At 36.9% G+C, this 17,271-nt stretch overlaps 1 protein-coding gene across 3 annotated transcripts; it reads left to right on the top strand.

Moving 5' to 3' along the window:
• The first annotated feature begins 171 nt into the window (after window positions 1–171).
• On the top strand, window positions 172–16,822 carry stradb (STE20 related adaptor beta). Of its 3 annotated transcripts, XM_079882741.1 has the most exons (13): window positions 172–402; window positions 1,363–1,428; window positions 1,527–1,603; window positions 5,009–5,092; window positions 9,200–9,296; window positions 9,945–10,066; window positions 10,885–10,993; window positions 11,079–11,202; window positions 12,645–12,816; window positions 13,944–14,048; window positions 14,132–14,379; window positions 15,712–15,754; window positions 15,832–16,822. In XM_079882741.1, the coding sequence occupies exons 3-13, from the start codon at window positions 1,592–1,594 to the stop codon at window positions 15,991–15,993; spliced, it is 1,278 nt and encodes a 425-aa protein (XP_079738867.1). In that variant the 5' UTR covers window positions 172–402; window positions 1,363–1,428; window positions 1,527–1,591; the 3' UTR covers window positions 15,994–16,822. The 3 variants fall into 3 exon arrangements, with proteins under 3 accessions (XP_079738867.1, XP_079738868.1, XP_079738866.1); XM_079882742.1 differs by lacking the exons at window positions 172–402; window positions 1,363–1,428; window positions 5,009–5,092 and having other exon boundaries at window positions 1,591–1,603; XM_079882740.1 differs by lacking the exons at window positions 172–402; window positions 1,363–1,428; window positions 1,527–1,603 and having other exon boundaries at window positions 4,824–5,092.
• The last annotated feature ends 449 nt before the right edge of the window (window positions 16,823–17,271 follow it).

Below are 17,271 nucleotides of genomic sequence, written 5' to 3'. Positions count from 1 at the left end.
CTCTGTTTTTAGATCACTTCCTATTATTACAAAAATATTTAAAAGGTAGAGGGGAATTCATTGGATAGAGTGAGTGCTTTTATTATGTATAGCCTTCTAGTTTAGTGGAATTATTAAGAGACTTTTATTATATACAACCCTGTCTGGTGCTCATTTACGACATGTATGAAAGACCTTTATTATGTAAATATCTCCGGAGCGTGATCAGCTGGGACTGTGAAGAAAAGCTTTGGCAAGTCAACTTACAAATGTTATTAAATGTTAGAGGCGCCGCGTTATTCTATTTTACTCATAGAATAAAACTGTGATGTGACTGTAACTGTCCAGAAGTGACGCTCGCCGTCAAAACCAAGGGTACTAAATCAATTTACAGATGAACCTCCATCCACATTCATAACAATGGTGAGTTGTTTTTATTATATATGGCTTTGAGGGTCACATCAAACCCAGCAAATTATTGCTATGCATGGTATGATAAAACAATAGTTATGGTAGCACGTGCAAATAATGTTAAACGTGCATTATTAATGTCTTAATTCTCTAGTACAGTCACCAAATGCAACATTATTTAAATTGATATGAAACAAGTTGGGTTTAATGTTAAAGTCCAGATTATTTTAGAGCCTTCTAGTGCACCATGGCTCTTTCTTGAAGATTTTTCTGTTCTTAACCCTGTTAACCTACATGCATTCACTGTCAAGGACTAGGAAGGGCACCATGCTGTCAGTTTCTCTGATAATTACATGATTAATAATTAAGATTTCATCCAATTTGGGGATGTGGATCTATATGTCTGCTGCATTGTGCATCATTATGCATTTATTTAATTTACAATTGCAATCTAACTAAGAAGTCTTTTGATATAAATATGTAATAATCTTTAATATTTTCCTTATTAAAGAAATAAAGTGTAATCTGGAAAGCATGAACTCATTTCGATGCTGCTAATAGTAATTACATAACGACACAAAATGGACAGTAGTTCCCAATGTCATCTGTGGGCGATATCAGAGCTGATGCGTCTAGACAGATGTGACATCTCATCAGCCGAGATAACTGAAGATGAAGAAGAAGATGATGATGATGATGTCTGGAGCAGAGAGGAGATCAGACTCAAAGACTCATTCAAGCGGAGCAGACACTGAATCCGGCTGCTCTGTTCGTGGGCACATGCGTGGATGCTGAGGAATTTAAGACAGGATATATTTGAAATCAGACTGTTGAGAAATAATCATCTCGATAAGCTTTCAGTTAGAAAATAGTGTGCAATTCTAATGAAAGCTACGGATTTGGATCATATGCAATGTTATTTAAGCCCTGGAAATCTGATATTTGCTTGAAAGCGTTTGGTTTGTTTCATAGGACTCTAATGGAGCAGCATGAAATGAGATGAAGTCTTTTTATGCAGTGAAATCCGAGCATAGCCAGGTAAGCGGAAAAACATTGTGCTTTTCATGCAGTTTTTTTCTTGCAATGACAAATGCAGCGTGGCAATCTGGAAACAGCCACTGAAGTATTTTTTGCAGATGCACTGTCTCCAGAATCAGATAAATGAACTCCAGTGAAGCATCAGCTCAGCCGAAAGCACCTCATGTCGTTTCTGGTGAGAGTCGAATCTTTTTACACCCAGCTTGTTTGTGCTAAGCTCATGATTCATGCTTTCTGTGTTTATTTCTGCAGGTTTTTAGGTATCAGAAATGTTTGGTTTTGATTCTGGAGTGGGTTTAGTATTCATATAGGAGGAGCACTTTAGGGATGTTATTATAATATGGACTGAAGGTGTTCACTGAACAAAATCCATGGCCTGATTCTTCTCTAGTCCCTAGATATCGGCACATTTAATAATAAACGCCCTCATTAATATCCACCAATTCTCCACCTCACCTCTGAATCCAAGAGGATCGTGTCAATGTCTCACTCATGAAGAAATCTTCTGGATAAAGGTTCTATAGACTTTATTCAGAGCAGCGCCATGACAGGTGTTTGGGATGCACCCATATGGAAATTTTGGCCTATAACGATAATTCTTTATATTTGAAAGCTGATAATAACTGATATATTGGCTGATAAATCAACATTTTTATATAATTTTTGAGAGCCTGATTACAAAAACTAAAGTCTCACCATTAAAAGGCATGTCCCAAGCACTTCTCAAAGTTCTCATTATAATTGAATGTAGCCTATATGACAGACTAGCGCTCTTTGTTGCACTTTACTGTATTTTCCTTTTTTGAAGTGATTCCAATCATATTTCAAGCAATTCAAAACCATCATGTCCAACAGTGCACATCTGAAGTGTCTCAGCTCAAGGAAATAATCCATTATTTATCAGCTTTAAGATTCCAAGGGAAAGCAAGAACTGAGAACTGATAAGAATGTAAAATGTGTACCTTGAAATGCAATGTAAGTCGCTTTGGATAAAAGCGTCTGCCAAATGTAAATGTAAATGATGATATCGGACAAATTTTCTTATTAGACTGATAACGATAACATTAAAAATGAACATATGAAGAGTTCAGATGCAAAAGCCTCTAAGTGCCATCTGAAATTTTCTTCTAGAATGATCATTTTTATCAAGATCGTTTATTTAAGTTCAGTAATTTCACTTAAATGGCAATGAAAATTACCTATTAATTGCCATTTAAGTGAAATTACTGAACTTAAATAAATGAGCTTGATAAATATGATCATTCTATAAGAAAATTTCAGATGGCACTTAGAGGCTTTTGCATCTGAACTCTTCATATATTGGCCGATACTGATGGTGTCTGATATATTGTGCATAATGAAAGCAAGGCTGTGAGTGATAGATAAACGTGTCGTGTTTGCAATCGGCTGTAAAAAGCTGTGTAAAGCTCCTAAATCACTTATAATTTTCCACAGCTCAGGTTTTTTTGTCGACTGAAATATCTTGGAAAGATATTTTTGCTGTGTTTCATCAGCAGAACAATCAAAAAACACCATTAAATAACAGTACAACCCACTGAAGAGTTGTACGTCTGTCCCTCACAGCCTCGCTTTCATTCGCTTGGATGAAAATCAAAGATGGCTGTTGTGAATAAGGTCTATATTAAGCATGACTTGTTCCGTAGTGTGTAAAAGCACACAAAAAGCACACGTGTTTGCTGTAATACACTTACATTGGATCCTGTTTCACTCAGTAATACATAAATAAATAAATACTGTCAGAGTGAAAACAGATGTTAATTTGGCATCAATACAAAATGTCCATTGCATTGTTTTTAACTAATGTTATAAAAGAACATTTTGACATCAATTCTATTTTAAAAGAACATTCTGGGAAATTACCGTTAAGCGTTCGTCCACCATTATTCATAATAATCATAATTCCTAATTATATACACTCACCTAAAGGATTATTAGGAACACCTGTTCAATTTCTCATTAATGCAATTATCTAATCAACCAATCACATGGCAGTTGCTTCAATGCATTTAGGGGTGTGGTCCTGGTCAAGACAATCTCCTGAACTCCAAACTGAATGTCAGAATGGGAAAGAAAGGTGATTTAAGCAATTTTGAGCGTGGCATGGTTGTTGGTGCCAGACGGGCCGGTCTGAGTATTTCACAATCTGCTCAGTTACTGGGATTTTCACGCACAACCATTTCTAGGGTTTACAAAGAATGGTGTGAAAAGGGAAAAACATCCAGTATGCGGCAATCCTGTGGGCGAAAATGCCTTGTTGATGCTAGAGGTCAGAGGAGAATGGGCCGACTGATTCAAGCTGATAGAAGAGCAACTTTGACTGAAATAACCACTCATTACAACCGAGGTATGCAGCAAAGCATTTGTGAAGCCACAACACGCACCACCTTGAGGCGGATGGGCTACAACAGCAGAAGACCCCACCGGGTACCACTCATCTCCACTACAAATAGGAAAAAGAGGCTACAATTTGCACGAGCTCACCAAAATTGGACAGTTGAAGACTGGAAAAATGTTGCCTGGTCTGATGAGTCTCGATTTCTGTTGAGACATTCAGATGGTAGAGTCAGAATTTGGCGTAAACAGAATGAGAACATGGATCCATCATGCCTTGTTACCACTGTGCAGGCTGGTGGTGGTGGTGTAATGGTGTGGGGGATGTTTTCTTGGCACACTTTAGGTCCCTTAGTGCCAATTGGGCATCGTTTAAATGCCACGGCCTACCTGAGCATTGTTTCTGACCATGTCCATCCCTTTATGACCACCATGTACCCATCCTCTGATGGCTACTTCCAGCAGGATAATGCACCATGTCACAAAGCTCGAATCATTTCATATTGGTTTCTTGAACATGACAATGAGTTCACTGTACTAAAATGGCCCCCACAGTCACCAGATCTCAACCCAATAGAGCATCTTTGGGATGTGGTGGAACGGGAGCTTCGTGCCCTGGATGTGCATCCCACAAATCTCCATCAACTGCAAGATGCTATCCTATCAATATGGGCCAACATTTCTAAAGAATGCTTTCAGCACCTTGTTGAATCAATGCCACGTAGAATTAAGGCAGTTCTGAAGGCGAAAGGGGGTCAAACACAGTATTAGTATGGTGTTCCTAATAATCCTTTAAGTGAGTGTATAAATTCATTATTAATATCATCATGTGTCGCTCCTAATGTTCCGGATTCAAAACTGGTTCTACAAGCATGATTCGTCCCTCAGTTTGTAAAAGCGAACACAAATCACGTTTACAGTAATGCACTTACAATGGACAATGGATCACAAATATCGTTTTACTCAGTAATGCGTCACATTATGGAAGTAAAATGTATTTGTCTATTTTTTTTTTTTTTTTTTCATGTTGACTTTTTGCATTGGAACATTCCTGTAACCAAACATGGCTAGTTTGATTTCCATAATCATGTCTTCCTTTTGCCTCGTCTTGCTTTGCCCTTCAGCCCACCCTTTAATGCATATTCATTCTTTGGATTTTCATATTCATCTCCATATTCCTTTGTGGGGTGGGGGGTGTGTCTCATCTTTCCTCCCCTCTTCCCCTCAGGACTGCTCCTGTATCTCGTCCCACTCACACGTCCAGTCCATCAGCATAGAGGAGCAGTATGAAGACATCAGCCATCAGTGCTCGGTCAGTAGAGTCTAATAATAGATCATGATGGCTTCAGTGGTGTGTGTGAAGGCATCAGGCATTGACTTTCACTCTTGGGGAATTCACACAGAACGTGATTAAATTACTGCACTGTTGATGATCGCAAGCAGGACTGAGTCAAAATGGTAAATTTAGGAATTGGCTCAATGTGGTGTCAGGTAGAATTTGAATTGAATTGGCCACAAACCAGAGGGTGTTGAAATAGAGTTTACATGGGAATGACAGGAAGAGGAATCTACTATATATATATATATATATCTATCTGTCTATATATATATTATAGCTCCACGGTTCTGGATACATTAAGAATCACAATTGTTTTCGGTTACAAATAGAGATCACGATTCAACCTTGTTTCTGAACAGACAACTTAATAAAATAACATGTAAATTACTGGAGATTCTGACAAATTACTAATTGCTGCAGTCTATTTAAAAATGTTTCATTTATAAACTAAATTGGTTTGAATGAATGATTCAATGACTCACTCATAAAGACTTCACTTGTTTTATTATTGAATGATCAGTGTTTGTGAACGAATCTCTAGAATGAAGGATTAAAAAAATAATTTTTAACACTCATTTGAAGCATTATTTGAAGTGCCATGTTACTATCAAAAGGGGATTTGCTATATATTATATTTTTTTTTTAGCAAATCCCGTAGCAGATCTAGGCAGGTGGAGCTGGTGGAGGTGGAGGGTTTCAGAACAACTAGATAAATATATATATATGTGTATGTGTATGTGTGTATGTATGTATGTATATATATTTAGTTGAACTTCAGCACTATTTCTGGATAACTAAATTGCATTAAGTACAAAATTAGTTCCAATTCAGCAAACTTTTAGTATACCAAATTAGTATACTAAAGGTACAATTGTAGGGTATTTATACATAAATATGTAAATGTATTTGTAGTATACTGTAATGTATTTCAAATACATTTTAGTATATTCATTTTTCACTAGGGTCTCATCATGTGCAAACATACATCAGCAGTCTTTTAAAATGTCTGATTTAGAGTTTTACGATCCTTTAATTTATAGATAGGCTATATTAGTTTGTATACTGGTTCAAAAGCAGATCAGACTGGCAATAAGAGAGGGCAGTTTATAAAGGATAAAGATCAGAGTGATTATTAGAGAAATACTGGCCTAGGTGAGAGGTGGGAGTAAGTCACACATGTGCAAGTCAAAAGTAAGTCTCAAGTCTTAACCTTCAAGTCTCAAGCAAGTCCAAGTCAATTTTGTGAAAAGTCAAGTCAAGTTATGTCAAGCTATTCAAGTCAAGTCGTAGCTTGGGTTAAGCAAGTCACTGGCAAGTCATACAAATGTTTGATGATTTAACTGAATTTATATATTAAAATAAGTTAAAATTGTAGTAGTTACAGACTATTGCAATATGCATTTCTACTCAAAAGGACTCCACATACAGCTGAGTTGTTAATTCAATAAAGATCTAAAAATAAAAAAATTAATAAAATGTAAAACTACATAGCCTAAAATGTTACTGAAATTAGGACAACATAAAAGCATGTAAAATATTGAAACAGCTGCTGTACCTAAATATGCCTCAAATGCTGCAGAAGACCATTAAAAAGTATTAATCAATGCAAGTATAATGGTTTCTATGCCACCAGATGGCATTCTTCAAACAAGCATCCCCTTTATGGAACATGAACATATATATCCTCAAGTTAGATATTTCCTTTTTTTTTCTCTTCTAGCAGAAGGCGTCAGGTTTTGATTTTTTATCTGTTGATATTTGATAGAATCCACGATGCCATATATCTGAATAAGAAGTCTTAATAGGCCCACAACATTAAAGATCCAATAGTATATTAAATTGTACACATGGGGTACTTTTTATCCTTGTGTGCACCAAACCCATCTAGCATGTTTGCTGCCAAAAAGCTCTTTTTTTAGTTTCATCTGACCACAGATCCATGTGCCGTTTGAAGTTCCAGTCATGTCTGACAACTGAATATGCTGGAGTTTGTTTTTGGATGAGCGAGGAGCATTTTTCTTGAAAACCTCCCAAACAACATGTGGGGATGTAGGGGTTGATTTATTTTTTTAATAGGTTTTCTGACCCCCAAGACTCAACTAATCTCTGCAATTCTCCATCTGTGATTATTGGAGAGTCTTTGGCCACTCAAACTTTCATCCTCACCGTCCATTAAGACAGTATAGACACACATCTTCTTCCAGGAGGATTCGTAACATCTTTAGTTGATTATAACTTCTTAATTATTGCCCTGATGGTCAAAATGGGGATTTTCAATTCTTTAGATATTTTCTTACAGCCACTTTCTATTTTGTGAAGCTCAACAATCTTTTGCTGCACATCAGAACTATATTCTTTGGTTTTACTCATTGTGATGGATGATTCAGGGGATTTGGCCTTTGTGTTTCCTCATATTTAAACTCCTGTGAAACAAGAAGTCATAGCTGGACAATTTCATGTTCCTAGTCACCCTGGTGTGCTAAAAAGGTAAATATTAATGGGAATATACTTCAGAGATAGTTTATTCATAAAAAATTCTAGGGGTATGAATAATTTGGAGAAAAATTTTTTATAATGTGATTTCCCCCCCACTTTCAATTATTTTACTTCAATGAAAGGTTAGATTTTTGCAAATTTTTTGAATGAAAGATCAAAAGGATAAACGATGCAGATTTATATTTTACAGCCATTTTTGATCATATTTACAAGGGGTATGATTAATTCTGAGAACGACTATATATATATATATATATATATATATATACACATGCATACATGCATATACTGTATATATATACAAAATATATTTGAAACATTTGAAACATTATTAATGTCATCATGTTTGTGTTAATAATAATAATTACATTTCAAATCTGTGTCCTGTTTGATACCTAAATATCCATTATGAAATTTAACCCAGCTTTGTCGCATTGCCTACGGCCTCTTTTGCCCACGTCGCTTTAAATCATCAACTCTTATTTAAAATGAATGACTTCCAGTCACTTTGTCACTGCAGATAGTTGTCAGTGTGAAAGTCCCTGTAGCAGACACTATGTCTTGCGATGGACACGTCACTCATGCCAATTGAAGCGTCATTGGATATTCAGCACAAGCTCCAGTGAGTTTCAGATTGTTGTTGTGCTCAAGTGTGTTCTGAGTGGATCTATTGTGTTGGGCGTCACAAAGCAGTTTTTCTGTCCCATCGATCTGGATGAAAGCTCACTTGTGTTATGTCCCATGTCTTTGTCTGAATGTTGAAGGCGTCTGTGATTCCCCTCCTGTGACAGAAATATTTAGTCTTTTATTGCAGCCCTGCTGAGTCACTGTCCCATTCATGGTCTAGAATTATTATACATGGTCTACTAGTATTATTCAATAATAAAGTTATGAGCTGAAGTTAGCTAAAGTATAAATTGTTGTAGTGTTGACATTTATAGAAGCTACTTGAATAATATCAAATCTGGCTTAATTGCGAAGCGATTTGAACATAACTCAATCACCCCTTATAGTTCACAGTGATGCAATGCATGTTCTGTTTCTGCAACAAGACTTCAATATGACAATATTATTCAAAGCAAGAAAAAAAACTCAATGTTTAAGACTTGTACTAATGAGGAACTGAGTGAACTTATGAATTATGTAATTAATTGCTGAGTTTAATATTTTTTCATTTCTAATTACAAAGCACTACTACTGTAGCTCAATGGCAGTAGCAACACCAAGGCAAGGCAAGATTTCTAATTATGTTAAACTTTTTCATCTAATATTTAGATTTTATTTTATTTCAGCTTTACATGTTTTTAATAGCTTTAGTTAACGGTAATAGCCCTGTTTCTCAGTCATTATACTATCATGCAGGATAAAGCTGATCTGAGACCTGTGAATATTCTTCCAACTATCTTCTGCTCGGTCCTCCAGCATCACATGAGTGTCATTCTCAGGACAGAAAGTGTCTCGTTATGTTCTATTGACATTTGAAGTCTTCACCAGAATTCCCTAGCGAACATCTAACTCATGTATGTGTTGACGTGTTTGTTCATATGTGGACGTGTGTTGCTGTCGTTTGTGTGTGTGTGACAGAGCAGTGACGTCTCTCCGTGTTCTGTGTTGACGGATGGAGATGACATCACAGATCTTTCCACTGACTCCGCCCACTATCAGCTGCTGACACAACTGGGTAGGGATCATGTCTTACTTAATAGTATGATATAAGTTAGGGTAACACTTTATTTTACAGTGTCCTTGTTACATATGTTACATGTACTTACCATAGTAATAGCAGTAAATTATGCATAATTACATGCAACCAAACCCTAATCCTACCCTAACCCTATAGTAAGTACATGTAGTTGCTTAATATTACTCAGTACTTAAAGGAGAAGTTCACTTTTAAAATGAAAATTCTGTCATCATATACTCACCCTCATGTTGTTTCAAAGCTGTATGAATTTCTTTCTTCTGCTGAACAGAAAGGAAGATATTTAGAAGAATATCAGTAACCGGACAGTTTTTGGGTCCCAATGACTTCCATAGTAGGAAAAAAATATACTATGGAAGTCATTGGGTATATACTAAATATCTTCCTTTCTGTTCAGCATAAGAAAGAAATTCATACAGCTTTGAAACAACATGAGGGTGAGTATATGATGACAGAATTTTCATTTTAAAAGTGAACTTCTCCTTTAAATATATAATTACACTGTAACAATGACACCTTAAAATAAAGAGTAACCTAAGTTAGTTATTCCCTGGAATCTTGTTTATCATGCATTACCATACTCTTACTCTGTTCTTAATGCTTATGTGTGTGTGTATTTTTGTGCAGGCCGGGGCTTTAATAACCTCAGTCAGGTGAACATGGCACGTCACACACCGTCTGGCCGGCTGGTGGCAGTAAAAAACACAAACCTGGACGAGTGTACAGAAGATGAGCTGCTGCAGCTGATGGTGTGTAGTACACTGATGAAAGCTCACCATTGATTTCTACTATTTGAGTTTTTCTAAGCTTTGACTTATCAAATAATAGTCAAAAATATATCATTTAAAATCACATCGTCTATTGAAACTTTAGAAAAAAATATGTAAAATGATTTTTTTTTTTTTTTCAGGCTTTTATGGTATTGGCATTTCTATTGATTTCGTCTGTTTTTGTTTATGAAGGGAGCTTTTAAATCTGAAATGTTAATAGTAACAGTATATATTATATAATATAATATTATTAGAAAATAATAAACATTTATTTATATTAATATTATTTTAGCATGAATGTTGTTGATGTAAAAATCAATGAGATTTTATTAATGAAAGCAGACTGCATAAAAAATACATATATACTGTAGTACCGGTTCACACTCTTAGTAAAATGAGAAAAAGAGAATTTTTCATGATCATTTTTGTAACATGAGGCTATTTTCATAGTGACTGTTTGTGTATGAAATAACCGTTAAGCTCCAAAAATGACAAAAAACATAAAAAGTAGCCCATAAGACTTGTGTATTATATTGTAAGGTTTTTGAAGCCATACCATGATTTGTTTGAGAAACGGGCTGACGTCATTATTCCGAAAAATAACAGCATTGGTGTTTGCAACAACTCGTGAGCAAGAGAGGTTTTCTTTTGGCCCTGTTATGATGGTTGTCCTTGCGTTGGTTGAAGAGGATTGACTGTTATTGTGAGGGCATTTTCAGATTTTAGACACACACACAACTTTTTCTCAGAAAAGCCTATGTGCTTGTGCATTCATAGTTTGTGCATATTAATCGCAGAATGAGGTTCTGCTGTCCCGACGGTTCCGTCACCCGAACCTGCTCACGTCCAGACTGGTGTTCAGCTCCTGCTGTCAGCTCTGGGTTCTGTCTCCTCTCATGGGTTACGGTAAGAGTCCACACTCATCTGTCTCTTACCTTCTTTTTCTGTCCCCATCCTTCGCTCATGATTTCTCTGCACGTGTCTCATTCAGGCTCTGCAGACTCTCTGCTCAGGTCGTACTTTCCGGATGGAATGAGCGAGTCTCTGATGGCGTACCTGCTGTACGGAGTTCTCCGAGCGCTCGAGTACCTGCATCACATGGGCTACGTGCACAGGTGAGCGCATGAGGGCTCGGATTCACAGAGGCTTGAATTAAAGGGATAGTTCACCCAAAAATGCAACAAAATGTCATGCCATCAGACTTTTGTTCATCTTCGGAACACAAATGAGAGATTTCTGTCCCTCCTTGAAAGTCTATTCACCCAAAACACTGATGCTTCAAAACTTTCATAAAGAGATTGTGAAATGCTGCATCCCAATTCGCCTACTTATACCATGCCCTAAAAGTATGTACTGTTTTTGTGAAGAAAAGAGAAGAGTAGGCAAGCTTTGGGTCAAACTACTTCATCATAATTGTGTGTTTAACGGACCGCTCTGTTTCTTAGGTACATGCATCCTGTCACCGTATAAACTGCCCTGTCAATCATCTTATCACAGTTAAAGTCCCCCATATTCAATTTAATCTAATTTCCTACTGTATCGGAGAGAAACGCACGAGCACGTTGATCTGCTCTTTCATGCAGAGACTCTCCCCGTGCATTTGCATAATGATGCGTTTAAAAGTTACAGACCAAACGTATCTTTATAAAAGTTCACAATGCTGTTGCAGATGAAATATAATGTGGATAACATTGAATAAATATCTTTTCGTTAGGTAATCACTCAAACCCCTTTATCTAAACCTCTCTACTTAACTATCGGTCTCGCACATCCGCCATGTTTGTAGTTTTTTTTTAAAACACTTATTCGTGTTTGTAGTTCTAATCGAATCCTCGTCCAAACCACAATTGGTTGTGGGTAATATTGGCCTTTAGGGTGAGCACGGATTAGGATCTGCACGTATTTTAACCGGAAATGGTAGAGCAAACGGGTATCAATGTAATACACATTACAACATACTATGATTTAAACACATTAATTCTAATTTCTAATACTTTTTAGGATGGATAGTATGGGAATTGGGACGCAGCACAAGTCTTCTGATGAGATACGATCGCTTTATATGATTCATTTAGGCTTTTATTCACATATAAACATTGATCAGCGTTCAAATATGGTAAACGGAAGCTCAAGCATGCTTGCTTGATGCGTGAGAACCAATGAGGTTCATTCTCATGTTTCACGCAGTGTGTTTGAGCTTCTGTTGATGTTCGCTGATCAATGTTTAAATGTGAATTAAAAGCCTAAATTGAATTTGTTCGTCATATAAAGCGATAGAAGAATTGGATTAAACTGCTCAATAAATATGGATTTATTGATTTTATCTCTTTATGAATTGAACCGTCCGAGTTTTGGGTGAAAAGTCTTTCAATGAAGGGACAGAAATCACTTCAAATTTCATTAAAAATATCTTAATTTGAGTTCCAAAGATGAACAAAAGTCTTATGGGTTTGGAATGACCCATAATGCAACAACCCAGAAATTTTGAGTGAACTATCTCTTTAATCTGGCCTCGTCTCCTGTCGTCTCTTCTCATCTCATCTCCTCTCTCCTGCAGAGGTGTGAAGGCGAGTCATGTGCTGCTGTCAGCTGAAGGCCGTGTGTGTTTGTCAGGGCTTCAGAGTGTGTACAGTCTGATGAAGGATGGCAAGAGGATGAGAGCTGTGTATGACATGCCTCAGCACAGTCCGTCTCTCCTGCCGTGGCTGAGCCCGGAGCTTCTGCGACAGGTGACAATCCAGATGAGAAAGCTGATCCAAACAGCAGCATTATAGACAGTATAAAACAACAAACAATATATATATAAAAAAATATATGAAGTGAGCGTTTGATTATGACAGGCGCAATCTAAATGTAAAATATGAGCATGCACAATTAAATATGCAAAATTGTCTGATATACATGCTACCTTTCAAAATTTGGCGTCAGTAAGATTTCTTTTAAAGAAATGAATAGTTTTATTCCGCAAGGATGCATTAAATTGATCAAAAGTGACAGTAAATACATTTCTAATGTTACAAAAGATTTCGGTCCCACTTTATATTAAGTGGCTTAAAGCACTATGCACTTACAGTGAAATTAATAATTTGATACAATGGACATTGTTCTTATATTTAAAAAAATACCTGCATGTAATTACAGCTGTAATTAATGTATGTAATTACATTTGTAATTACACTGTTGACCCTTCCCTTACACCTTAACCCATCCTTAAACCTACTCATACCACCACACCTGGGACAGGTGTCACCTTACCCGTATCACACCTCAATAGCAGCACAAGTGTTTTACAATACAACACAAACACAATTAGTACATTGTACATATTTTTCAATGAAAGTACATAATACTTAAAGCCGCTTAATATAAAGTGGGACCAAGATTTCTATTTAAAATAAATGCTGTTCTTTTGAACTTTCTATTCAGCAAAGAATTCAGAATTTTTTTGTTTGTTTAAGATTTACACAAAAATATTAAACTCCACAACTCTTTTCATCATTGATAATAATAAGAAATGAGCACCAAATCAGCATATTAGAATGATTTCTGACGTATAAACTACTGGTCAAAAGTTAGGAAACATGAAGATTTTTTTTATGTTTTTGAAAGTAGTCTATGTGTGTGTGTGTGTGTGTGTGTGTGTATGAGTATATGAGTGTATATACACAAAAATCATCCTATAGCAGTCCATTTAAAAAGTCGGTTCACTAATATCGGCCGATAACCAATACAGTACTAATATTTTGTCCATTCCTAATTATAAGTCCCGGTCAAGGTCAGGACCAAGATCAATTCTAAACGTATAGCTTCATGAGTCATTATGATGGTTTTTTGTGTCTCTCTTTCTGTGATGAAGGATCTTCATGGCTATGGAGTGAAATCAGACATCTACAGTCTGGGAATCGTGGCATGTGAGCTGGTCAGTGGCAGAGTGCCGTTCCAGGACATGCCGCCCACTCTGGTACTGCCGCTCTTCACGTGTGCCATCTGTGAGCACGGCAACTATGATTACTGAACACTCACTTCCTGTTTCTTCTTCTTCAGATGCTGCTTCAGAAGCTGCGGGGTTCTCACTGTTGTCTCCTCGACGTCCCCCCTTACCCGCTCGGAGACATGGGGGCGCTCAAGGTGTCTCGCTCCGGTGTGGATTCTGGGATCGGCGAGAGTGTTGCGACTGGAAGTTTGACTCGTACTGCCACTGCGGAGAGACCTCAAAGCCCCGCCCCCAAAAACCACTCGGTCACACTGCACAACCTGGTCCAACTGTGCCTGCAGCAGCAGCCTGAGCGCAGGTAGAGACCGCGAGACCCTTCGCAAACACACGACACTGCCAGAGCTCAGAATGGACAGATCAAGCTTTTAGAAGAATTTCAACATGTTTGGGGTCTGTAAGATTTCTTACAGAAGAAGACTTCTGCTCACCAAGGCTGCATTTATTTGGTCAAGAATACAGTAAAAACAGTAAAATTGTGAAACTGTTTTCTATTGTAATATATTTTAAAATATAATTTATTCCTGTGATCAAAGCTGAATTTTCAGCATCATTACTCCAGTCTTCAGTGTCACATGATCCTCCAGAAATCATTCTAATATGCTGATTTCTTCTAATTAAAAATGTTAAAAGTTTACTAATAGTATAAGTGGACTTTAAACCTGACATTAAGATTGCATTTTTGTAATCAAATTGCCTATAAGAACTTTACACAAAATATGTAAAATATAATATATATATATTATTATTATTATTTTTATTTTATTTTATTTTTTTGCATAAGGTTTTATGGTCATTTATTGATCGCAACATGATGTTACTATTCTATTACTGTGACGTTTTTGCACAAAAACTTTAGTAACATCAGAAGTGGACTTAAGGGGGAAAATGTAATAAATAAAGTTTGAAATGGCCCCTTTATCAATAAAAAGTTAGTTTATACAGTGTGACACATCTGTTGGGGTTTGCTGCAAATATACAAGGTGAAAAACGGCTAAATAATTCCATAGTCATATAATTTTAATGAAATGCAAAAAATATATTTATTTATTTTTAAAGTGTTTTCTTTATTCACCTGCTATTGGTATGATGATAAAAAAATGTTCACCTTGTCTAGAGCAGATACAGATATCTCTTTTAACTTTTTGTGACAGATTTACTAACAGCTTGCACAAGCGCAGACCCTCTTTTGGCATTAAAACACCACTGTCAGGATTTACTAAAGACACGCTGTGAAGAATGAGCGCTGAGAAGGCGTGGACAGATTTTGCGGCTGACTTTATTGCATATGCATTTGTAGAAGTTTCTCTTTCAGACACAAAATGTATGGGACGAGAGTATTTAAATGAATCGTGCAAGGTGATTTACTAAGGTTTGCGCTTGTCGAATTAATTATTTATTTACCACCTAAAAAGCATGTCTTAAACCAGACGGTAATTTTGCTGCTCTTGGTAGATTGCGTTGTTCATTATGGAAATGGTCTGGCTGCGTCTGTTCTTTAATTTACGCACAGAACTTTCCACTCCCATCTGCGCTTTTATAGAATTGCGCTCTCACGCTAATTTGCCCTGTTTAGTAAATGTGGCTCTTTATCGTTACTGAACCCCATGCATTGTGTGTGTTTGTTGTTCAGGCCGTCTGCGACTGCTCTCCTCAGCCACCCCTTCTTCAGACAGGTACATTCACCCTTTCATCAAGCTTTCACTAAGTCTTCAGTCTGAGTAATTCATGCATTGATCTGTGTGTTTTCCAGGTGAAGAAACACACGAGGGACTCTTTCCTTAGTTTGATGTATCCGGCCGTGCCAGTGTCCTGTCCTCCAGACACACCTCCATCAGGAACACCGACCCAGACCTGCAACACCCCGTCTCCCACCGACACCGAGCCAGAGGACGGCATGTGGGACTTCTCCTAAACCTCGCCGTCCCTCTCTAGTCCAATTCCTTTCTCACGCAAACCTTGACCCAGGCAACTAGCGATACATATATTTCATGTTAATCCATCCTAACCAGCTGCTACGTTTTGTCGTTCACTTGGTTTGCATCTCATTGGTCTAAATTCCCTCTCTTTGTGGACCAAAATATTGATGACATCATCTTGCACTTATGGGCGTATCTACATTTTTAGCCAATCAAATGCTCTCTAGAATGAGCACATACCAGCTGCCTAGACATTTCCTGACTAGCAATAGCAAGTATAAAATCATCATAAATGCCTATGACCTAAACTAAAAGCCTATTATCTAGGGCTGCACGATTATTAAAATAAAACCCAAATTGTGATATAGTGCGGTTATCAAATCACAAAGGCTGCTATTTATTTAAATAAATATATGCACTGCATATCGAGCGGCTTGGTTCGCAGTAAATTTTTCTTAAATACTTGATTTTTGTACAATTTTACAGTGACATTACAATAGTAATATTTTGTTTAATATGTAGTGACATTATTATTATTATACTCATAATGATATATAATCACTACGTTTTTGGCAAAATTGTGCAGTCCTACAAACTAGCACAGCAAACCTAAAGCTTTTTAATTTATTCACTATCTCCGTTTTTATATATATATATAAAAAAAACAAGTAGATTTTATTCCCCTAAATCGTGCAGCCGTACTATTAGCTATTTGGGACAAGCAAGTCCTTTTGATAAACAGGAAGTTAAACTGCATTCGTCAAGCCATTTGATGGGTCTTTAAAGTGTCAAATACTGTATGCTCAGATTGACTGTGATTTTTTTCACTTTATGCAACGGTTTCACTTTCATTATGGACAGAAAAATGAAAGAAAGACACGCCGTGACTTGTGTCTTATTCAATGCTGTGCGCTCATCTGTATGCTGCACATTCTGACTAATGTACTAGGTCACCCAAGTATTCTATGCACACTGTGCACATACTACAGTATGCACTGTTAGTATGCTATTCCCATTAGACAATGGCTGCATCCAAAATCGCACACTCTCTTGAGTCGGTACTGATTTTGAATAAGTCATTATTTCACAACCGGTAAAAAAGTACGTTCTATATAGTATGAGTGTGTGTAGTATGAATGCAATCTGGACGTACTACATTCGCCATGTTGTCATTAACATGTGACCTACCAGTATCAGTTACGTCGCTTCACTGTCATTCACTGATCCTCTCCCGTGGCCTCATGGGATAGTAAAGTGTCCATCATCTCGCCAGA

Source organism: Squalius cephalus (assembly GCF_949319135.1).
Source record: "Squalius cephalus genome assembly, chromosome: 10".
NCBI classification, from domain to species: domain Eukaryota; kingdom Metazoa; phylum Chordata; class Actinopteri; order Cypriniformes; family Leuciscidae; genus Squalius; species Squalius cephalus.
Note: the sequence above shows the minus strand (reverse complement) of the source record. Positions and strands in the feature narration are given on the sequence as shown.

Bases quoted from the DNA above. Each gene is read 5' to 3' on its own strand.
- stradb (XM_079882740.1), top strand. From the start codon at position 4,844: ATGGCTAGTTTGATTTCCATAATCATGTCTTCCTTTTGCCTCGTCTTG. The intron at 14,049-14,131 runs GTACTGCCGCTC...CTTCTTCTTCAG, and splicing joins AGGACATGCCGCCCACTCTG to ATGCTGCTTCAGAAGCTGCG. The intron at 15,755-15,831 runs GTACATTCACCC...TGTGTTTTCCAG, and splicing joins GCCACCCCTTCTTCAGACAG to GTGAAGAAACACACGAGGGA.